This window comes from Manduca sexta, chromosome 3, assembly GCF_014839805.1.
Source record: "Manduca sexta isolate Smith_Timp_Sample1 chromosome 3, JHU_Msex_v1.0, whole genome shotgun sequence".
Taxonomy (NCBI): domain Eukaryota; kingdom Metazoa; phylum Arthropoda; class Insecta; order Lepidoptera; family Sphingidae; genus Manduca; species Manduca sexta.
This window is the reverse complement of record NC_051117.1, coordinates 2,011,356-2,030,290: the sequence shown is the minus strand read 5'-3', so window position 1 is coordinate 2,030,290 and position 18,935 is coordinate 2,011,356. Positions and strand designations below refer to the sequence as shown.

At 35.5% G+C, this 18,935-nt stretch overlaps 1 protein-coding gene across 1 annotated transcript; it reads left to right on the top strand.

Moving 5' to 3' along the window:
• Positions 1–1,656: 1,656 nt before the first annotated feature.
• On the top strand, positions 1,657–17,867 carry LOC115442304 (facilitated trehalose transporter Tret1). The gene is made up of 3 exons (XM_030167317.2): positions 1,657–1,792; positions 11,833–11,968; positions 15,517–17,867. Exons 1-3 carry the CDS (start codon positions 1,751–1,753, stop codon positions 16,845–16,847), a joined length of 1,509 nt encoding a protein of 502 aa, XP_030023177.1. The 5' UTR covers positions 1,657–1,750; the 3' UTR covers positions 16,848–17,867.
• The last annotated feature ends 1,068 nt before the right edge of the window (positions 17,868–18,935 follow it).

The window sequence follows — 18,935 nt, the reverse complement described above, 5'->3', positions numbered from 1 at the left end:
TGTAGTTTTATGAATATGGCAACCTTATGCCCCGCGGAAATGCGGTAAAGGAGGTTTTATATTAGCCTAGGTCGAGGTCCTGCATAACAGTCGCCAGATGGTCATAGGAAACGGACATTTTAATGGTTTCTTTTCTTTTACTTTATTATATTTGTTTCTTTGTACATTTTTTTTTAATTGGACAATGGGGTTTTATATTTGTTTTCTGATGCTCAGCGCCTAACCATAAATAGTAACAATGTTATTAGAAAAGTTTATGATTTTAAATTTTACAAAGTGTCTCGTTTCTTTGTGATCTACGTAATTTAGTTTTGCAAAGCATCGAAAAAGTCACAAAATTTTAAATATTCGATTTAAAAAAGTAATTAAGAAACGCAGTAGTTTGGTGCATGAATCGTCTATTGCGCATTGTGTTACTATTCTTGAAAAACACAATATTCAGCGTTATTTTGAGTTCGTTAACCCTGTTTTGTTTAGATTAGCATAGAGTATAGATGACAGTTTATTAAATATCATATTACATAAAATGAATGACTAGTTTGCCTCATATACCTACTTAGATAATAATATAAAGATTATTTGTAACATTATAATTTAACTCTAAAAATTCTATAGTTAATTATAGTTTTAAAATACACGTTCATAAAATTCGACAAAAACCTATGTTCCAGTAATTTTTTTTGGGGTCTGTCTGATGTCTCGGTGGCGTAACTGTATTACGGACTGCAGTGCTGAAGTCTGGGATTCGGTTCCGGGATCAAGCAAAAATATATTTGGGGTTTTCTACTTACCATCACCCAGGGTCGGGAATTTGTGCCCGACTTGGCGATAGGCTCTTTTATCTCATGATAGGATACAATACACACGCCGAAAAGTTGATGCTGTAGTTGCGCCTCAGTCTACCTCTATCGGGGATAAAAGGCGTGAGTGTGTGTCTGTTTGTATTGGGTATTGGTTGCAATAAGACCTATATTCGATTGCGTGTCTTCTTTCATATCTTCCAATCTGGTATAACACACTTTATCAAGGGTAATGCTAAAAATAGTGTTAGAGTAATAAGTAATAATTTTAATAATTTTTATTTTACCAACTGCCTAGCCTGCCTGACTTTCAGACTCTTTCTTCAGGGGGATCCATCATGCAAGCTTAATCAACATGACACATACCATAGACATTAGAGTTTATAAATTGAATGCCAAATTAATAATAACTAAAAACTCAGAAACGCACAAATTCAATTATGGAAGATGTAGCTCCGACCACGTGAAAAACTTTTTTAGGATGAATATTAATAAAGGATAAAACGTAGTGAAATAAATCTAAATTGGTTTAGGTTTCGGTTGCCTAGGATTGGCGCGTTCAAACAAATAAACAAGCTTTTCAGCTTTATATATCTATATTTTGAAAATATTCATAATAATCATATTAATGCACTTTAATGCTAATATTGAAACAACCCAAACACCTATAAACTCATACATATTATTTACTCCTCAATTGTCGATTATTAAAATTGCAAAGCAACATTACTCAATCAAACAATACTCCTAAAATATGTATTGCAAATTCTACTTTCTTCAATTACCATAAAACTGTATTAGAACTATTATCACGTGACCTCGGGTAGTGCGCAAACTCCTTACAATGCCGACTGGCCTGCTTCCAAGCGTATTGCCAGTACGATACGAGCTATAGAGGGACGTGTACTTCAAATTGTTGTTAAATCGCTGTCGTGTTGTGTGTGTTGATAATGTCTAAGCCGACAAAATGGATAACGCCGTTCAAAAAACAAGTAAGTAATAATGAGTCTTAAGTAATATAGTAATTAGGTAAATTAATGTTTGTTAAGGGCTGTTTTGTTTTGTAAATATTTGGTTTAGAAGAGTGTGTCGATAATCCTAAATAACAAAAGATTTGTATTTAAGTTAATTTGTGATTATAATGTATTTGTAAATTGTTGCAGCGAATTTTATTTGTACTGTTTACATTGCTTTTAGAATATTTCAGCATTATGTAAATTGTTTACAAGTCTTGTTTAGTTTACCATTGTAATTCTTTTTTTTATTTATGATTTCGGGTACATATGTGCATTTGTCTTAAGTAAATACGATAGAGTTCCGATACATCTACTTTTGGAGCATTTAAATATTTTGAAAATATATGCTTAGGATCTAGCCTAGAAATAATTCATAAGTTTATAGCAGATGACATAATAAAATAAAATATATGGAATATAGTTTTTCGCTTAGAAGTTATACGTGATCTTAGTTAAATATTAATATACATAAATTAATATTCTGTAATTAGTTTATTATAGTGTGAATATTACCTGCAGATTTTTGCTTTATATAAATAATATGAAACAATAATTTTTGCTTTCCTATTTATTTGATAGATTGTCGTGTTTCCGCAATTAAAGGATTAGGATTTTCTAAAGGAATAGTCATATTTAATTGCATTTTGAGGAATCAGTAAGCTGTAACATATCACAGCTCATTATGAATGAAATATAATTGTTTTGATTTTTTCTTAAGCAATGTAAAATGTTTTCGCGAAAATAATTAACATGAAAATGATTTCTATTATTATCGTTAATATATGATATACACGTTTTTTCTCCAAAATAAATTACGTAGAGTGCACTGTGATATAAAAGAAAATAAGAAATAAGAGCGCATTCCCGTCTAAAACGTCAGCAACGCATCTCTATGCCTCCTGGTATAGCAGATGTTCATGGGCGACGGTAATCACTTACCATCAGGTGAACCGTGTGCTCGTTTACCCCTTTTATTATAAAAACATAAGGAAATAAGTTTATGATTGGGACAATAATATATTTTTGCTGGTGGTGGAATATATGCGCTCGGATAGCGACCACCGTACACAAGGTGTTTTATAATCCACCATGGTGGCCCACGTATGTCGCGTTCCGGGATCAGCCTGTGTATATACGGTTCCAACAGGCCGGCATAATCGTGGCGACTGCCGAGGGGTAATCATCTCTCGTCAGTCGACATACTATTGGACCCCACTCCTCTTACCATCAGGTGTAGTGGGGTTTACTTTCCCGTGCACGTATGTACGTATCGTGTACGCACAAAAATGCATAAAACGAAAACATAAAATCCTATTTTATTTACAGAAAGTAATTATTGTAAGCGGCGATAGCCTAGTTGGGTGTGGAACGGACTGCCAAAACGAATGTCCGCAGGTTCAAATCCCAAGGGCACACACCTCTGACTTTTGTAAAATCATGTGTGTATTCTTTGTGAATTTATCGTTCGCTTTAACAGTGAAGGAAAACATCTAGTTCTCTATAGGAATTTCGAAGGTATGTGAAGTCTACCAATCCGCACTAGGCCAGCGTGGTGGACTAAGGCCTAAGCCCTCTCAGTAGTAGAGGAGGCCCGTGCTCAGCAGTGGGCAAGTATATAATACAGGGCTGATATTATTATTATCATTAATTATTGTACCTATAAATGAGGTCCTATTTAGATACATGGTAGAATTGGTACTCTAGAGGTAGTCCTGTGCTCTATTGTACGCAAAAGGTTTTTTAGCCTTTGTTACTTAGTATTAAAGGTTTATTTTCATAAAATAAAAACGCTTACAATATATTTCTATGTTGAAGTTATATCTTATATTTACGTAATAATCATAAAATGATAAGAACTCGCGAAATCATGGATTAGTTGCTGTGCGCTAGTGCTGTTGCCAGTTTTGTCTACAGAACGAATAGCCTGGTTTACAATACTCTGTAGAATAGTCGCGCTTTCACATTGTCAACGGAAAAAATCATTCTAAAGGAGACCTGATACAGTTTTGTGACGTAAATTGTATTCGACTGTTTTATTTTTTCCTCGAGTTACCATTTAAGCTTCGCCTCCTGTCACCTTTTAGATTCTAAAAACAACTTCAAAGGAGTACGTAGCTACCTTTGTTCGTTGTTAAATTATTGATTATGTATATAATAATAACAATCGATGATAATAATTATCAGGTTTCTAAAAAAGTTAGCAAGAAGGTCCATGTTTATAATTTATTGTTATTCAAGCACGTAAAGCCGTTGGTCCTGCGCCTGATCGTGTGTCAGATTGCCGTCTCACCGGACCATGGGACTGAACATTGTATATAATTTGCGCTCTTCATTATGAATTAGGGATTTTCTACCTCAGAGCTGACAACGCATAATCATTCTTATTTCGTTTATGGATGATAATCATTTACCATTAATTGACCTATTTAAACGTTTGCCCTATAAAAAGTCTTCCGCATTAATAAAGGCTTATGATACATATTGAATAATTCATTTGTTTCTATACAATAATAACGTTTTCCTACTGCCGTATTGTGGAAGCAAGTTGCACTATCAAGGATAGTAATTTAATAGTTGCAACTGTGACGTACAATAGTTGCAATTCTGCAATTAAATCTAAAGGAAAAGATAACTGCAATTACGACAGCAAATATGAAGAGGATATGTTAAAGGAAAACATTATGAATTCATAATTGAGACCGCGTATAAGAGACCCAGTATAATTGCAGTATATTTATCGGAAAATCTGAAATGGTGTAAGAAATCTTTATAAAAAATAATTTTGACATTGCGTAAAGCTGAAACAAGATTAATCTTTTTGTAAACAATATTTTACAATAAGTTACTCACAAAAGAAATATTAATAAAAAGTATTTTTAATTTTTTTTTAGGTATGCAAAGACGTTTCTATTATGAGCTCTGCATTTCCTAACTACGCCTATACCACTATGGTGGGTTTAAAGTTTGTGTACGAGTCGTTATCCCGGCCGACAAAAATCTTACCACCAGCGATGAATATAATATAGTAACAAAATTAGAGACTATACGTTTTTTATTACGTGTGTCGCAAATATATGTATATTGTACGTTACGGGGTTCGATTTCTAAGGTAAATAAGAACTCAACGATTGTAGATTCATATGTGGGCTATATTAGGGACTAACATCTATTCTATATGTAAAAATTATTTATTTTCTTTGAATTGTTAGCATACGAAATCCAGATTTATAAAAAGAAAATTTATTTTGATGGACGAATGTCATTTGTACTTTTGGTTTTTAAAATATTATAATTGTCATTTTTAATGAGAAAAATAAACTTCATTATTTCTATTATGAACAAAAAGCAACACAGAAATTTTATTTATTACAATCAATACAAATAACCAAGTTTATATCACATGTTGCGGAACATAATTAAAATATACAACATAATAAAACATATCACACACATTAATTCATTCATTCACACCAACATTATCTTTTAAGCCGCTTCAAATCACATGCAAAATGACGCCGCGAGATTAATCGTAGTTTGTTATTTAAAACCACAGGAACGGTATGCTACGCAAATTCATATCAATTTTTTATTACAGATCGTAAAACAAATTCCACTTTCTTATCCATTTGTTTATCTTGAGTAAATTGTGCCAAATGCTAAAGAACACTGAAATAAATATTTATCCGTCTGTCCGAAAAAAATGTTTTAATTTTATGACGAGGTTAGAAATAGTTCGCACAATAGAAAACAAGACAAGGAACACTACTAGCTATAGGTGAAATTCTTCAAACTAGAACATAACAGGATTTGCATATTTACTATCGGCTAACCGCTATTTTCAATAACCGATCCCAATGCTATTTTCTATGTCAGAAATTGACCAATCAGTACAAGTTTTTTTGACATACGTACAAATGAGTTACTTTGATTGGTTCAAATTCAAATTCAAAATTTTTATTTTTGATATCGGGTAAATAGATACATTTGGTCTTAAGTAATAACGATAGAGTTCGCATCTGACATCTGGTTCATGACGGAATTGGATTGAAGATTGAGATTGGGATCGGTTGTTAAAAACGGTTGTAAAACAGACAAACGTTGAACTACCAAAGCCGCTATCGATGTGTATACATTTCTATAAGATATAATGTTTTTATACAACATATATATTAATGTATAATAATACTTATCTTATGTAGTTATACAGGGAAGTTTTTCAAAATGTAGCCAAATTTTCACAGGTGATACAGAATAGATAGTAGATATGCATATCGACGGTTGAAATGTTAATTGACTAAAGCGAAATTTTCTTGAGATACAATTTTCATACACATTTACAATCAGCCCTCTCTTCTATGTTTTTTTTTGAACCTAGTTAAAAATTTTCGAAAAAAATGTTGCTTAAGTCAATTAGCCTTTCAACCGTTGATATATTCTGTGTATATTTATTATTTACTAGCTAACCCGACAGTCCCGTCTTAACTATGAATTTGCAGCGCGCATGCTGTCAATCGCTGAAAGTTATTTCAAACAATTGACAGATATATAAAATTTATATTTTCGTTAAGTTTTCTTAAATTTTCTAATATCCGCGCAATTTGCTAAGTGCTAAATAAAAATAAAAAATACATAAACTTTCCGTGTTTCAAAGCGGAGTTTTTATCAAAAATAAATTGTTTTCTAAACAATAACGTTTACAAATAAACTCAGCGAAACTAGATAATGTGTTAAAACAACTATTTAGCTAGAAAAGAGCGTGGATTATCTTTATCGTGTTACTCTGTTACTAACCATGTGTCCTGTGAATGATTTATTTTGTTTACGCGAATGTTAAACAGTGAAATAAAATTATTTTTCTGATTTTATTGCGATTTTTATATTATAATTTTCTCCCGAAGTTTCAATGACTGCAGTAGACATACTGGTGGCAGGTCGCTTATATGTGAGAGTCCAGGGTTGGTACCACCGCAATTTCTATTTCTGCCGCCCAGCAGCAGTGTGTAGTCACTCTTGTGTTCCGGTTTGAAGGACATTGTAGCCAGTGTAACTACTGGACATAATAAGAATTAACATCTCATGTCATAGGATGGCGAGCGCAGTGGAATACCGAACAATACTTTGTAATCCAAGGTGATGGATGGTGTTTCTACTGTTTATGGGCGGTAGTATCGCTCACCATTAGGCGAACGGCATGCTCGTCTCGTCATTTAAAGCAATGAATAAACGCCTTCATGATCACTGGGCGAATATAGGGTTGAGAGTATAATAACATAAAAAACTTTGATAAAATCCGGATTTATTTTTATTTTAACGTGTGGTCTATTGCAATTGTCCCCAAAAGTTTCCTGACAAACGGAGATATAATAAACTGTCAAAATCTAAACCGACTTTACAATTGCGTATCGATACACATTACGATCGTTAAATATAACGAAACTCAGGTGTTTTACTAACATGCTATTAACTCGTCATAAACAGATATAACCAGGTCACGCTTCGTGTACGCAAAATGGTGTATCAATGTTATTGATAATGATAAGATATTGCAATAACTCGTCAACGTCTTGACATATCGCATCGTAAATGTCATGAATTACTTTTAGTTTTATAGTTCAGGATATGCTATAAAATTGTTACCTTGATGACGTACGAGTACTACGTACTATCGTGCTGGGCCCTTATTCTGTATGATAGTGTAAACGCGTAACGCGGCGTGTCATGTTATCTTCGAGAAATGTGTGTGGAATGGTATTCTGTAAGCCAAATTTCTATAGTCCTAAACATGATGCGTTGTGTTACGTGCTTGTTACGCACTGTCAAAATAACGTGCGGGAAAGAGAATAAGGCCCCTGATGTCCTGGGTTTGAATCCCGGGTCGGGCCTAAATTAATTGTGACTGGGTTTAAAATTTTTAAAAATTACTCAGTCGCAGCTCGTAGTCAGGGACTTGGCGCTGTGATACCCCAGTGCCTCAAAAAGCATGTATAGCCGTTGGTCCTGCGCCTGATTTCTCCGGTCATGTCGGATTGCCGTCTCACCGAACTAGGAAAATGAAGGAACAGAGAGTGTACCTGTGTTTTGCACACACTTGTGCATTTTAATATATCCTGTGCAAGGTTATTTCCGTTGAGATTGGCTGCCGTGGACGAAATTCGACTAGGAGGGATTCATATAAAATACAGCCTCCATGGCCCAGTTGTAAATAAACTAGCTGTGTATATACAGTCATAGGAATATGACATTACATCTGATTTTGAGTGCAAAGGCGTCTAGAGTATGAACTGATGACAGGTGATTCTTTTGCCAGACAACACAATTATACCGGCCTCTTGAATCCCGCGACGCATGCTTGACTTCCAAAACAATATTTCAGGATGGTAAACATTGCACGACTGTTCGGGCCCTAACACGCAATGTCGGGCCTTTTTATTCTGAACAGCTCTAGGATCCATTAAATCCAGTACCTTAATAGCAATCACAACCGACCAAAGAAGAAAGTTCTTGGGTATCAAAGATATCCTCGGCGTGAACGGTAGCACGAAGTGAACGACCCGCCGTGCAACTTCTAACGTATGGACAATGAGATCCCTGGAGACAATATTGCATTTCGGAGGGGAGAGGAGAGGATAGGTCGCATCTTATGCGCCAAGCCCTGATAAGCCATCAGAGAGCGGGGATGAGTAGGAGAACGCAAGGGGCAGAAGCTCACTCCGTCAAATTAAATTCCCAGGATGCCAGTCTTCTTAAAGCCGGCAATGCATCCAGACACGAAAACAAATATTTTTATTCATAAGTCGTTATTTATCTAAATACATTGAGTATTATATGAAGTGGTATATATCGATTACTCTTGGACAATAAAGAGTAAGCAATTAAAGTAAATTAGGTCAGACCTTGGTTGGGATTGATATGTTTGTTTCTCATACGAAGGAATTAAGTGAAATAGATGATCATAGCAAAGAGTACCAAGTACTGCATGCTATTTACTAGGTTTTCATTCCCAAAAATAATGGGCACATCACCGATTAGTGCCCCTATGTCATCTGGGTAGGTTAGGCTGTATTGCAGTAAGGATCTGATTGCTCCCACCGTTGGTACAATATTATAATATAGTATTGTAACATTTTTAAAATATTTAAACGTTCCGATGTTTTTTATATGTGCACGACAAAGTGATTTAAAGTGTAATGGAGTCCAATAGGATGTCAACTGACGAGAGATGAGTACCCTTCGGCAGTCGTCACAATTATGCCGGCCTGTTGGATATAAATAGGCTGATCTCGGAACGCGACTCACTTACGTAGGTCACTATGGGGGTTTCGACCGGGGTGTTACTACATCCGGTTGCAGACCAAGAACTAAGCTAAGTTTAATTGAGCTCGCATTTCTGAGAAAATAGTGCATAGCTTGGGTTGCATACCTTGCAGTCTGCTCACAATTATAATAAAACGACGATAGCCTAGTTGGTTGTGGAATTCATTGCATAGACGAATGTCCCCAGGTTAAAAACCCAACGGCACACAACTCTGATTATCTGACTTTTATAAATTATGTGTGTATTTGTGAATCAGCGCTTACTTTAACGGTTAATAAAAACATCGTAAGAAAACCTGCATACCTGAGAAGTTCTCTATAGGTATTTTGAGGGTGTGTGAAGTCTACCAATCCGCAATAGGTCAGCGTGGTGGAGTAAGGCCTTATCCTACCTAGTAGAGAAGGCCCGTGCCCAGCAGTGGGACAGAATATAATATAGGACTAATATGATTATATTAGTATACTCAAGCATGAAACAATGTCTCAGCCATGCAAACTCGCCTACGCTAACTCAGCTCTTGGAGTGCCACCCACGTAAGTCTGTAAGACAGCTTCGTTATTTTCCGTTCAATTAATGAAAAAGCCAACGCGAAATACCCGACCTTCATTCTTCGAAGTTCATATATATTGTGCGTGTTACCTATCTCTATAATTTGTTTACATACGGGAATTTTATACCTACTCTAATTGTATTGAGGGGTCAACACATTACACTTCATGTAATAGAATTTAGTTTAGGTTTTACGACCGATCGGCTGTTATTATTCCAACTCGTTCTGGATGTCCAACCTCTGCCAAAACGCGTTAGAAAATATCAGACAAAGTAGTTATTCTAGATTGTATCTAGTTTTAAAATAATTTATCAAAGGAAGTTGAATTTTGACCCCACTGCACCTGCTGGTATGTGGAATGGGGTCGATCGATCGAAGTCTGACAATATTGAGGTGGATAGCCAGCAGTTCAGTTTGAGCACTTCTATACTGAATCGTCGATATATATATTCTTCTGTAGAATATACGTTATTGCATTGGACACATGTGATTTTTTTTTCTCATTATTACTTATAATAATATCAGCCCTGTATTATATACTTTCCCACTGTTGGGCACGGGCCTCTTCTACTACTGAGAGGGATTAGGCCTTAGTCCATCACGTTGGCCTAGTGCGGATTGGTATTCACACACCCTCGAAAAATCCTATAGAGAATTTTCTCAGGTATGCAGGTTTCCTCACGATGTTTTCCTTCACCGTTAAAGCAAGCGATAATTCACAAAGAATACACACATAATTTTTTAGAAAAGTTAGCGGTATGTGCCCTTGGGATTTGAACCTGCGGACATTCGTCTCGGCAGTCCGTTCCACAACCAACTCGGCTATCGCCGCTTGTTTACGCCGCCGATTATTACTTATTTAAGTAATACAGCAAATAAGAAATAATGCCTAACATATTTAGAATGAATATTCTAGTCGCAATTCCCACGAGAGACATCCGCTCATTCAATACCACGCCACTCATCTCGCTCCCTCGGAATCCTAAAAAACAACATAAAGGAATTGCGGTTAGGGAGAGGGTTACTGAGAGGAAGTGAGGGCACGTTACGCCTCCTGCATTCAGGTTACAAGTCTGTTTCTCATTATCTTACTAATTATGAATGAGAAAGTTAATAGTGTGATGTTTGTTAGAAGTAAATACAAAAACTGCTGGGCGGATTTGGATGGAATTTTAGAAATGGATATGAGTAGAATACAATATTAATAAGTTTGTTTATAAAGAGTTGTTTATTTACAAATATTAAGTAAGCAGAAATTTTAGCCCCACCCTCCCCGGCCCCTTGTTAGCAAAAGTAATCAAAGCTCTAACACCTTCTCCCACGCTTACGTAAGCATAAGTATAATGTTTACAAAAAGTGTTTATTTATCAAAAAAATAATTAAATAGATATTGGTGACGTCATCACTGTTCAGGCCTGATCTCCCACATCATCGGAGCTAAGCAAATCATAGACCCACCACCCCACTTTAGTTAAAAACAGCCCCTAATACAGAGCTAATAGAGACCAAACTTCTGTCGAATACGCATACATTTTGTAGCTACTTAAGTTCTTGCAATAACCCGAGACTGTAAGCACGTATTAAAAAAAAATAAGCGTGATTTTTTTACAAGTATTTAAAATAAAACGTATTTGCTAAGATGTTTTTATTACATAGATCACATCACCATATGTACCATGCCAGTACTGAGCTCAGACAACGGTCTGAGCTCAGTACTGGCAAGACAAAAGCAAGGTATTTGCCCGACAATTACTTAATCGACCTCCAACCACTGTCGCGGCTAGTCTGGTAACTTTTTGTATTTTTGTAAATAAAATGCCTTCTTGTGTTTTTAGACGATTTACAAATTATACTCCGACTGTGAATGAAAAAAAAAACGTTTCATTTCATACGTTAGTAATAAGTGTACACTATGTAATTTATTTTAACAATAAATGCATTTTATTCGACTGTCATGGCGACGGGGCGGTCAACGCTCAGGCCTACTCGGACCCATTCGGGCTCACTCGGGCCCTATCAATGCGAGCTGCTAGGGTTGTGACTATACTAAATACTGCGCTGTTTATATGTGCAATTTCGTTAGCCTATGACGCGTCTATTTGTAAAACGTCATTGCGTATTTGTGCTTATATAATTCATTTTAATTTCCAGTGCTTCGTAACAGCAGGCGTGTGTCTCAATATGGCGGGGCATGGCCTGGTGATGGGGTTTGCCGCCATACTCCTACCACAGTTGAGACGGTCCGACTCTCTCATACCGATCGATGACTCCTCAGGATCATGGATAGGTCAGTAACTTGAGGAACATTTTGTTTATCAACAATTTTTTAGTGCTTAGAATGACGAGACGAGGTTGCCGTTCGCCTGATGAATGATACGACCGTCCATAAACAGTAGTAACACCACAAAAAACCTTGAATTACAAAGTATTGTTTGGTATTCCACTGCACTCGCCATTCTAAGACAAGTTGTTAATACTAATTATGTCCAGTAGTTACACTGGTTACAATGTCCTTCAAATTGGAACACAACATTGACTACACACTGCTGCTTGGCGGCAGAAACAGACATTACGGTGGTAACTACCCAGGTCTCACATATGAGAGACCTTCCACCAGTAAGATGTGATTTCATTTATTAACGCAATGTCAATAAATGAAATCACATCTTACTATAATGACTATAATGACTCTGTATACAACATTCAAATAAAAAATGCAAATTGTTAACCGTTTTCCATCTAATTAATTAATATTAATTGTAAATCAAATGAATTACATAAACTGTTCATTACTTTAATTGTCTTAATGGTATTTTCCTATTCAATGTGAAAGAGATTATAAAAAAAAAAAGGAAAATCACGGTCAGTGACACTTGGCCTACAGCCAAATGGGGGCTTGGCATTAGAAATGACACTAGAAATATCTAATAACATGCCGCTTGTATTTATATATTTATATAATCAGCTGATTTTTTGTGGAACATTTGATAATCTCATTTTATAACGTAATTAATAAAATCAAGAATTATGCAGTCATTTTGACATTGCCTTGTAAGTGAAACCAAATACTTAGAAATAGAAACTATATTACGGATTTTATCTGAGTTTTTTATATTATAATTTTCTCTCGACGTTTCAAAGACTCCAGCCTTTGTCGTCACAGGACGAACTGAGCTGTTGGTCATCCGAAAAGTCAAAATTACAATATCTAGCGACATTTTACAATAGGGTACCGGACTCATTTTTGTTCTTTACTTTTATCAAATATTTACATAATATAAATTATAACACAGAAGGAATTATTAAAATCCGGTAAAAAATCAACAAGTTATGTCTTTGAATGTCGGTGGAAGGGGTAATTAACAAGAAACAGAAAAGAGACGAAATATCCACATGTGACGTCATCGGGAATTACGACGCGTGCGAAAGAAAGAGATGTAGCGATATCCCCACATCGCGCCCACTTCTGCACATTACAATATTTTAAATATGAATTACTCGCTCATTTTTTAACCAATTTTTATGCAGTTTTCGCAGGAGTACTTCTTTTTCATATTATTAACCATTATATATAGAATAATGGACAAAATCAAGTATAGGCCGGTCCCCTATTATATATTTTATTTTTAAATATAGCTGTTGACGGTTCGATCTATGCAGAATGAGCTCACAATGGCTTGTTTGTCTTAAAAAAGCATGCATCGAAATCTGTTTAATCTTTTCACAGAATGCCTGAATTTACAAACAAACATAATGTTTTATATACGTAAATGATATCTAATTTATAATCTACATTGTCAACCTTTAGTGCATACTTGTGTGGGACTTGAAGGATAACATTCGAGAGGCAATTGATGACTGCAGAAACTATTCTTTGTTTTTATTTTGTTAGAAAATAAGGATTGGGTTAGGGGCCGTTCAAGTATTACGTAACGCAATTATTAAAGATTTTTTATGCCCCCATTTATATTATATATATGTATATATTTAACTTTTCCTTTACGCGCGTACGGTGCTCGCTATCCGTGCGGATATAAGTATATCCTACCACTAGCAAAAACCTACTTTCCATATTTTCTGTCCTTTGGGAAAACCCGAGACTAATAAGTAGGTACTTGAAACTTCACTATCATAAATTTACACCGAGTAAGCGGGTAAATTAAAGGAAAATCTCAAAGGTTGACACAGATTATATCGCAATAGAAATAGTTTAGAAGGTAAATATGTTGAGTATTGCCTTATTTACCTGTTAAAATATCTTAACTCGACGTCTCGTCAACATTAAAAAAAAAAATATTCATCACGTAAGTAACCATAGTTGCACTTATGATAAGTCAAGGTACATGAAAATATTTATTTATATTAATGTAAAAAGAATTCCTCCAATTACGTCGCTTATATAACTACAGACATTTTATATTGGACATAAAATAGATCAGAGTACAGAGTAAACAAAGAAGCCAGCTCGGGCTGGTAGGAAAAAGAAATAAAAAAGATGTATATAATCTTAATAAGGATAAAGCCAAAAACGCGTCGCGATTGTCACCTGTGAGGACGATAAGGGCCTTGACCTAGCTAACCTACCAGCCTTTCACAAGCTACTTAATGGATGACTACCTGAAGAAGAAAGGCGAAAGAAACCCCGGGCTTTCTTAGTCATCAATTGTTGATTGAAACTTTTTAATTTTTTTTAGAAAAAAAATATGATATAAATATATAATAGAATCTTGTCTTTGGGTCGTATTAATAAATTAATCTCGGCTTTGAGTAAGATCTCAAGTAGACATTTCATGTAATTTAATAAACAAACATTTATCACCTCAGTCGGTGTTGTTTTCTAAACAACGCTCAGCTGTCAAATTCCGTCGTATTCTGTAATCTAAATCCATTTGAGAGGTTCTTGATATCTGTTTATTAGATAGCGACGATCTTAAGATGCCGTTTTTAACTTGACATATCAACCGTTATCATATTTCAAAGCGAAAGTAATTCGGAGGTCGCTGGATGCGAGTCACTACAAAATATCAATCTGGAAGTCTTTGGAGGAGGCCAGTGTTTGGCATGAACGTCCTGCGGCTGATGATGATGATGAATTCCTTTTGAGGCTTGATATAAAGATATCACGTCGGTTACATACCTGATTGGGACGTCTGGTTTATGTTGAAGATAGAAAGTACAAAGCGGCTGTGCCACATAAAAAATGTATTAATCCGGGAATCGAATCCGCTTCCTCTCAATTCACTGCTGTCTAACCCATTGAGCTAAGGAGCTTGTACCCATCTTTATGCGGATTTGTAGCACTGAAAATTTATGATCTTATGCGTTCTTCGTAATGTTACTCCAAACGATATCCAGGATGTGGTTTACGTTTGTTTATCACAAAACTGGATGGAAGCCAATTGCAAGATGTACAAAGGAGTTAAATTTGCGCGTAAATTCTATAATTGGGAAGCAGTAAGATCCTACTAATTCAATTCGCTACCACGCCATAAACAGTTTACGAAATAATTTGCTATAAGTATTTTGAAAGGAATAAAATACGTCATAGGTTAGGTCGTTCTGTATTTTTATCGTCAGGATTGGCAAGATAAACTGCGTGTTACGTCTACGCGACCTTACGTCTCAAGATAGATGCTAGAATGCCTTCACCTTTAACCTTATAATAATATTGTCTATTTTTACCTGCCCTTTTGTCATTTTAAACAAATGTAGGAGCAATACGTATTTTTATTCATATTACTGAAATAATTTGGTTTAGCTTTTGCTACTGGCTGCACGCTATCAACTTCCTCTGACGTAAATCTTGATAGTAATATATCTTTTTTATTATTCCAGCTTCGATCCTGGGATTCGCCTTGGTCTCCGGTAACTTCATCGTACCAACAATAATGGCCAAATACGGCCGAAGAACCGCAAACCTCGTGAGCATAACACCAATGATCGTCGGTTGGTTCTGCATTATAACCGCCAACAGCATCCCATCACTCCTCGTCGCGAGGTTTCTCCAAGGAATCTCCATGGGAATGAGCGCCTCCTTAGGCCCAGTCTTAATCGGAGAATACACCAGTCCCAAAAACAGAGGAGCGTTCCTCACCACCATATCAGTTACAATTGCAACAGGAGTCCTTATGGTACATACTTTAGGGTCCTATTTGAGCTGGCAAAAAACAGCTCTAGTTTGTGCCTTTATTTCATTCATAGACTTACTGATAGTTATATACTCCCCGGAGTCACCGAGTTGGATGGCAGACCAAGGCAGGTATGACGAATGCAGGAAGATATTCAGGTGGTTACGAAGTGAGGACGAAGAGGATGAACTGCAAAGAATGATTGAATCAGCTATCGTTGTAAGAGAAGCAAAAGCTGACGTAGACCTATCAGAATCGTTCGGTAGTAAAATGAAGAGAAATATAGCTTACTTCAACGTAACTATAAAGAAGAAAGAGTTTTACAAGCCCATATTTATCATGATGCATATTTACACGCTAGGGCAGTGGGCCGGAGCCAACATCCTTGCTGCCTACACAATGGATATCTTCACCCATGTTATTGGAACTGATGTAAACATACCTCTATTAGTAATCACGTTAGATACTCAAAGAATCATATCTAACTGCTTAGCTGTATACGTCATTAAGAAGATAAATAGAAGAACTATGCTGTTTTCAACTGTTGGACTGAACTTGTTGGCTTTCTTAACCACAGCGGCGTATACTTACTGCAAAGGACAAAACCTTCTACCTTTTGACCATCCGTTTATTGGTATAGCTCTTATTCATATACATATGTTCACCATCGCTACTGGAACTGTTCCTTTACCATTTATTATAGCTGGAGAGTTATTCCCTCTGGAATACAGAAGTCTAGCTGGAGGTATCAGTGTCTTATTCCTGTCTTCCAATCTCTTCATCACTGTAAAGACTGTGCCCTTCTTCTTCGGGTCTCTAGGCATACATGGAGCGTATGTCATTTATTCAATAGTTGTTGGGTACTGTTTACTGATCTCCTACTTCTTCCTCCCAGAGACGAAAGACAGGACCCTTCAGGATATTGAGGACGAGTTCAGAGGTAGACCTTTGACTGTTGAGGAGATGAAGTCCACTCAATCGCTGACTGCGTGGAAACTGCATAGCCAAGACAGGAGATGTAGTAGTCCTGTAGTATAAGACGGAGATAGATATAGAAGGAGCAGTTACATAGAAAAATTTGTAATTTTATAAGTGTTTGTGAGGCAGAATTGCTCGTATATTTTTATACGTAATTGAAATTAGTTACCGCATTGTTAAAGTCTGTTTCTCCACAAACTGATTAATGTGCAATTTAGCTACAGGAGAATTATGTTAAAAGAAAACCTTAAACATTGCGCCACAGGAATTGAAACCATTCTTCAGAATTTCAAGGCATATTTACCACAAGATCAAATGTAACAGCAAATTTTACGTAATAGGTATTTGCAATTAGTTCAAAAAGGAGATTTTTATATTGAATAATGAATATATCGCGAATGAAAAGGTATAATAATAAGTCTGCCAAAACACTTTTTATGCCAGTGTATAGAGGAAACTAACCTCTCTTACTAGTAAGATACTCCAGCAGTGGAAAGAAACTGGAACGATATATTTTTTTTAATTTTATTATTTCTTAGCGGTTGTCATTGTTTATATTATTGCCTTTTGATTTTCGAATACTATTTTCTGTAATTTGTTATATGGTATCAGAACGTATATAGCTAGAAGATAAACTCAGTCTAGAATATTGCTCAATAAAGATTTAAAGTGGTGTATTTCCCATAACTTTATATTCTTTGGTCTAAACATTGTTGCGACCAAATTAACTGTTCTAAAATTCATCCAGCAAATAGTAATGATTGCTATTCAAAAAACAAAATGAGGCGTAATACGCCAAAAAATGTCTAGTAAAAATCCGTTAAAACTCAATCTTAAATAAGTACTAATAAATGAGGTTGATAATGGTTTGCCAATTTAGATAAAACAATGGCTAAGTCACAAAGGACATTTATCAAAAAAGGTTTTATGTATTAAGTGCCTGTTTCACAAGTTTCAAGTAAATGTTATTTGACAGTTATCGTATTAAGCAACTAATGTAGATAGTACTCATTTTATTACAATTTATTTGGGAGCATAGATTAGAGTAAGACTATTATTTTTGGTCGGCTTATACATTTATGTGAAGAGTAGAATTGACTCAGAAGTTGTGAAACAGACCCTTCATATTCTACAGATATACAGTCTTACTTATAAAATTTTCCCAAAGCTATGCTTCGTTTACAAATTTACTCGATCGGCTGTAAGTCTAAACCCGCCATCTTGCCTCTTAATAAGGGTTAAACTAGGAACCGGTGATGTTTTTGACAGCTATTTCAGTAATTCTTAACCACCTATTAACGCTAATACAAGTTTATAAGTAAGACTGTAGATGTATAAGTTTATCTACCAAACTTCATATCAACTTTTAATTACTTGTAAGTTTGACATTCCATTTGAAACTAGTCTATATTTACGATGCTGGTGGTAGGATATATTTTATATCCGCATGGATAGCGACCACCATACACAAGGTGTTAAAACCCGCCGTAATGGACCCTGTAAGTGTCGCGTTCCGGGATCAACCTGTGTATATCCGCATCCAACAGGCCGGCATAGTTTTGTCGACTGCCGAGGGGTAATCACCTCTTGTCAGTCGATATTCACTTACCATCAGGTGCCATGGGATTACTTTCCCTTGCACGTATAAAAAAATATATGGTAATGACGTCACGTCATCTTTTAATCGACAAAAACTTTTCAATTTGAGGAAAGAGTCTGCACGATGCTTTAATAAAAAAAAATGCAATGCTCTTTGATACTCTTAAAAATGTTTTTTAAATAGAACAATGATTCATTTTTAAATACGTTAGTAGTCTTCTTGTCAATGAAACGAATTTAACAACAATTTGTAAATATTGAAAACATAATGTTAATTTATTTTATAAAACATGTACAATTAATAGTCTAAGGATGTATTATAATTTATTACTTTGAATTGTATGTTTTATTTTCTACATGCTTTGGTCTAGATTCTTGAATAATTAGATGTTTAACAATTCCACATCAACTAATAAAGCGAGATACATATTTTTAAACTAATAAAGCGAGTCAAAACGTAACTAAAACGACCAAAATATGGGCGGGAACTGTGAATACTTACTAAATAGGCGATATACGCTCTAAGAAAACGCGTTCTCTCTGAAATAA

Coding starts and splice junctions, on each gene's coding strand:
- LOC115442304 (XM_030167317.2), top strand. CDS start 1,751: ATGTCTAAGCCGACAAAATGGATAACGCCGTTCAAAAAACAA. Junction 1,793..11,832: donor TAACGCCGTTCAAAAAACAA/GTAAGTAATAAT, acceptor TTTAATTTCCAG/TGCTTCGTAACAGCAGGCGT. Junction 11,969..15,516: donor CTCCTCAGGATCATGGATAG/GTCAGTAACTTG, acceptor TTATTATTCCAG/CTTCGATCCTGGGATTCGCC.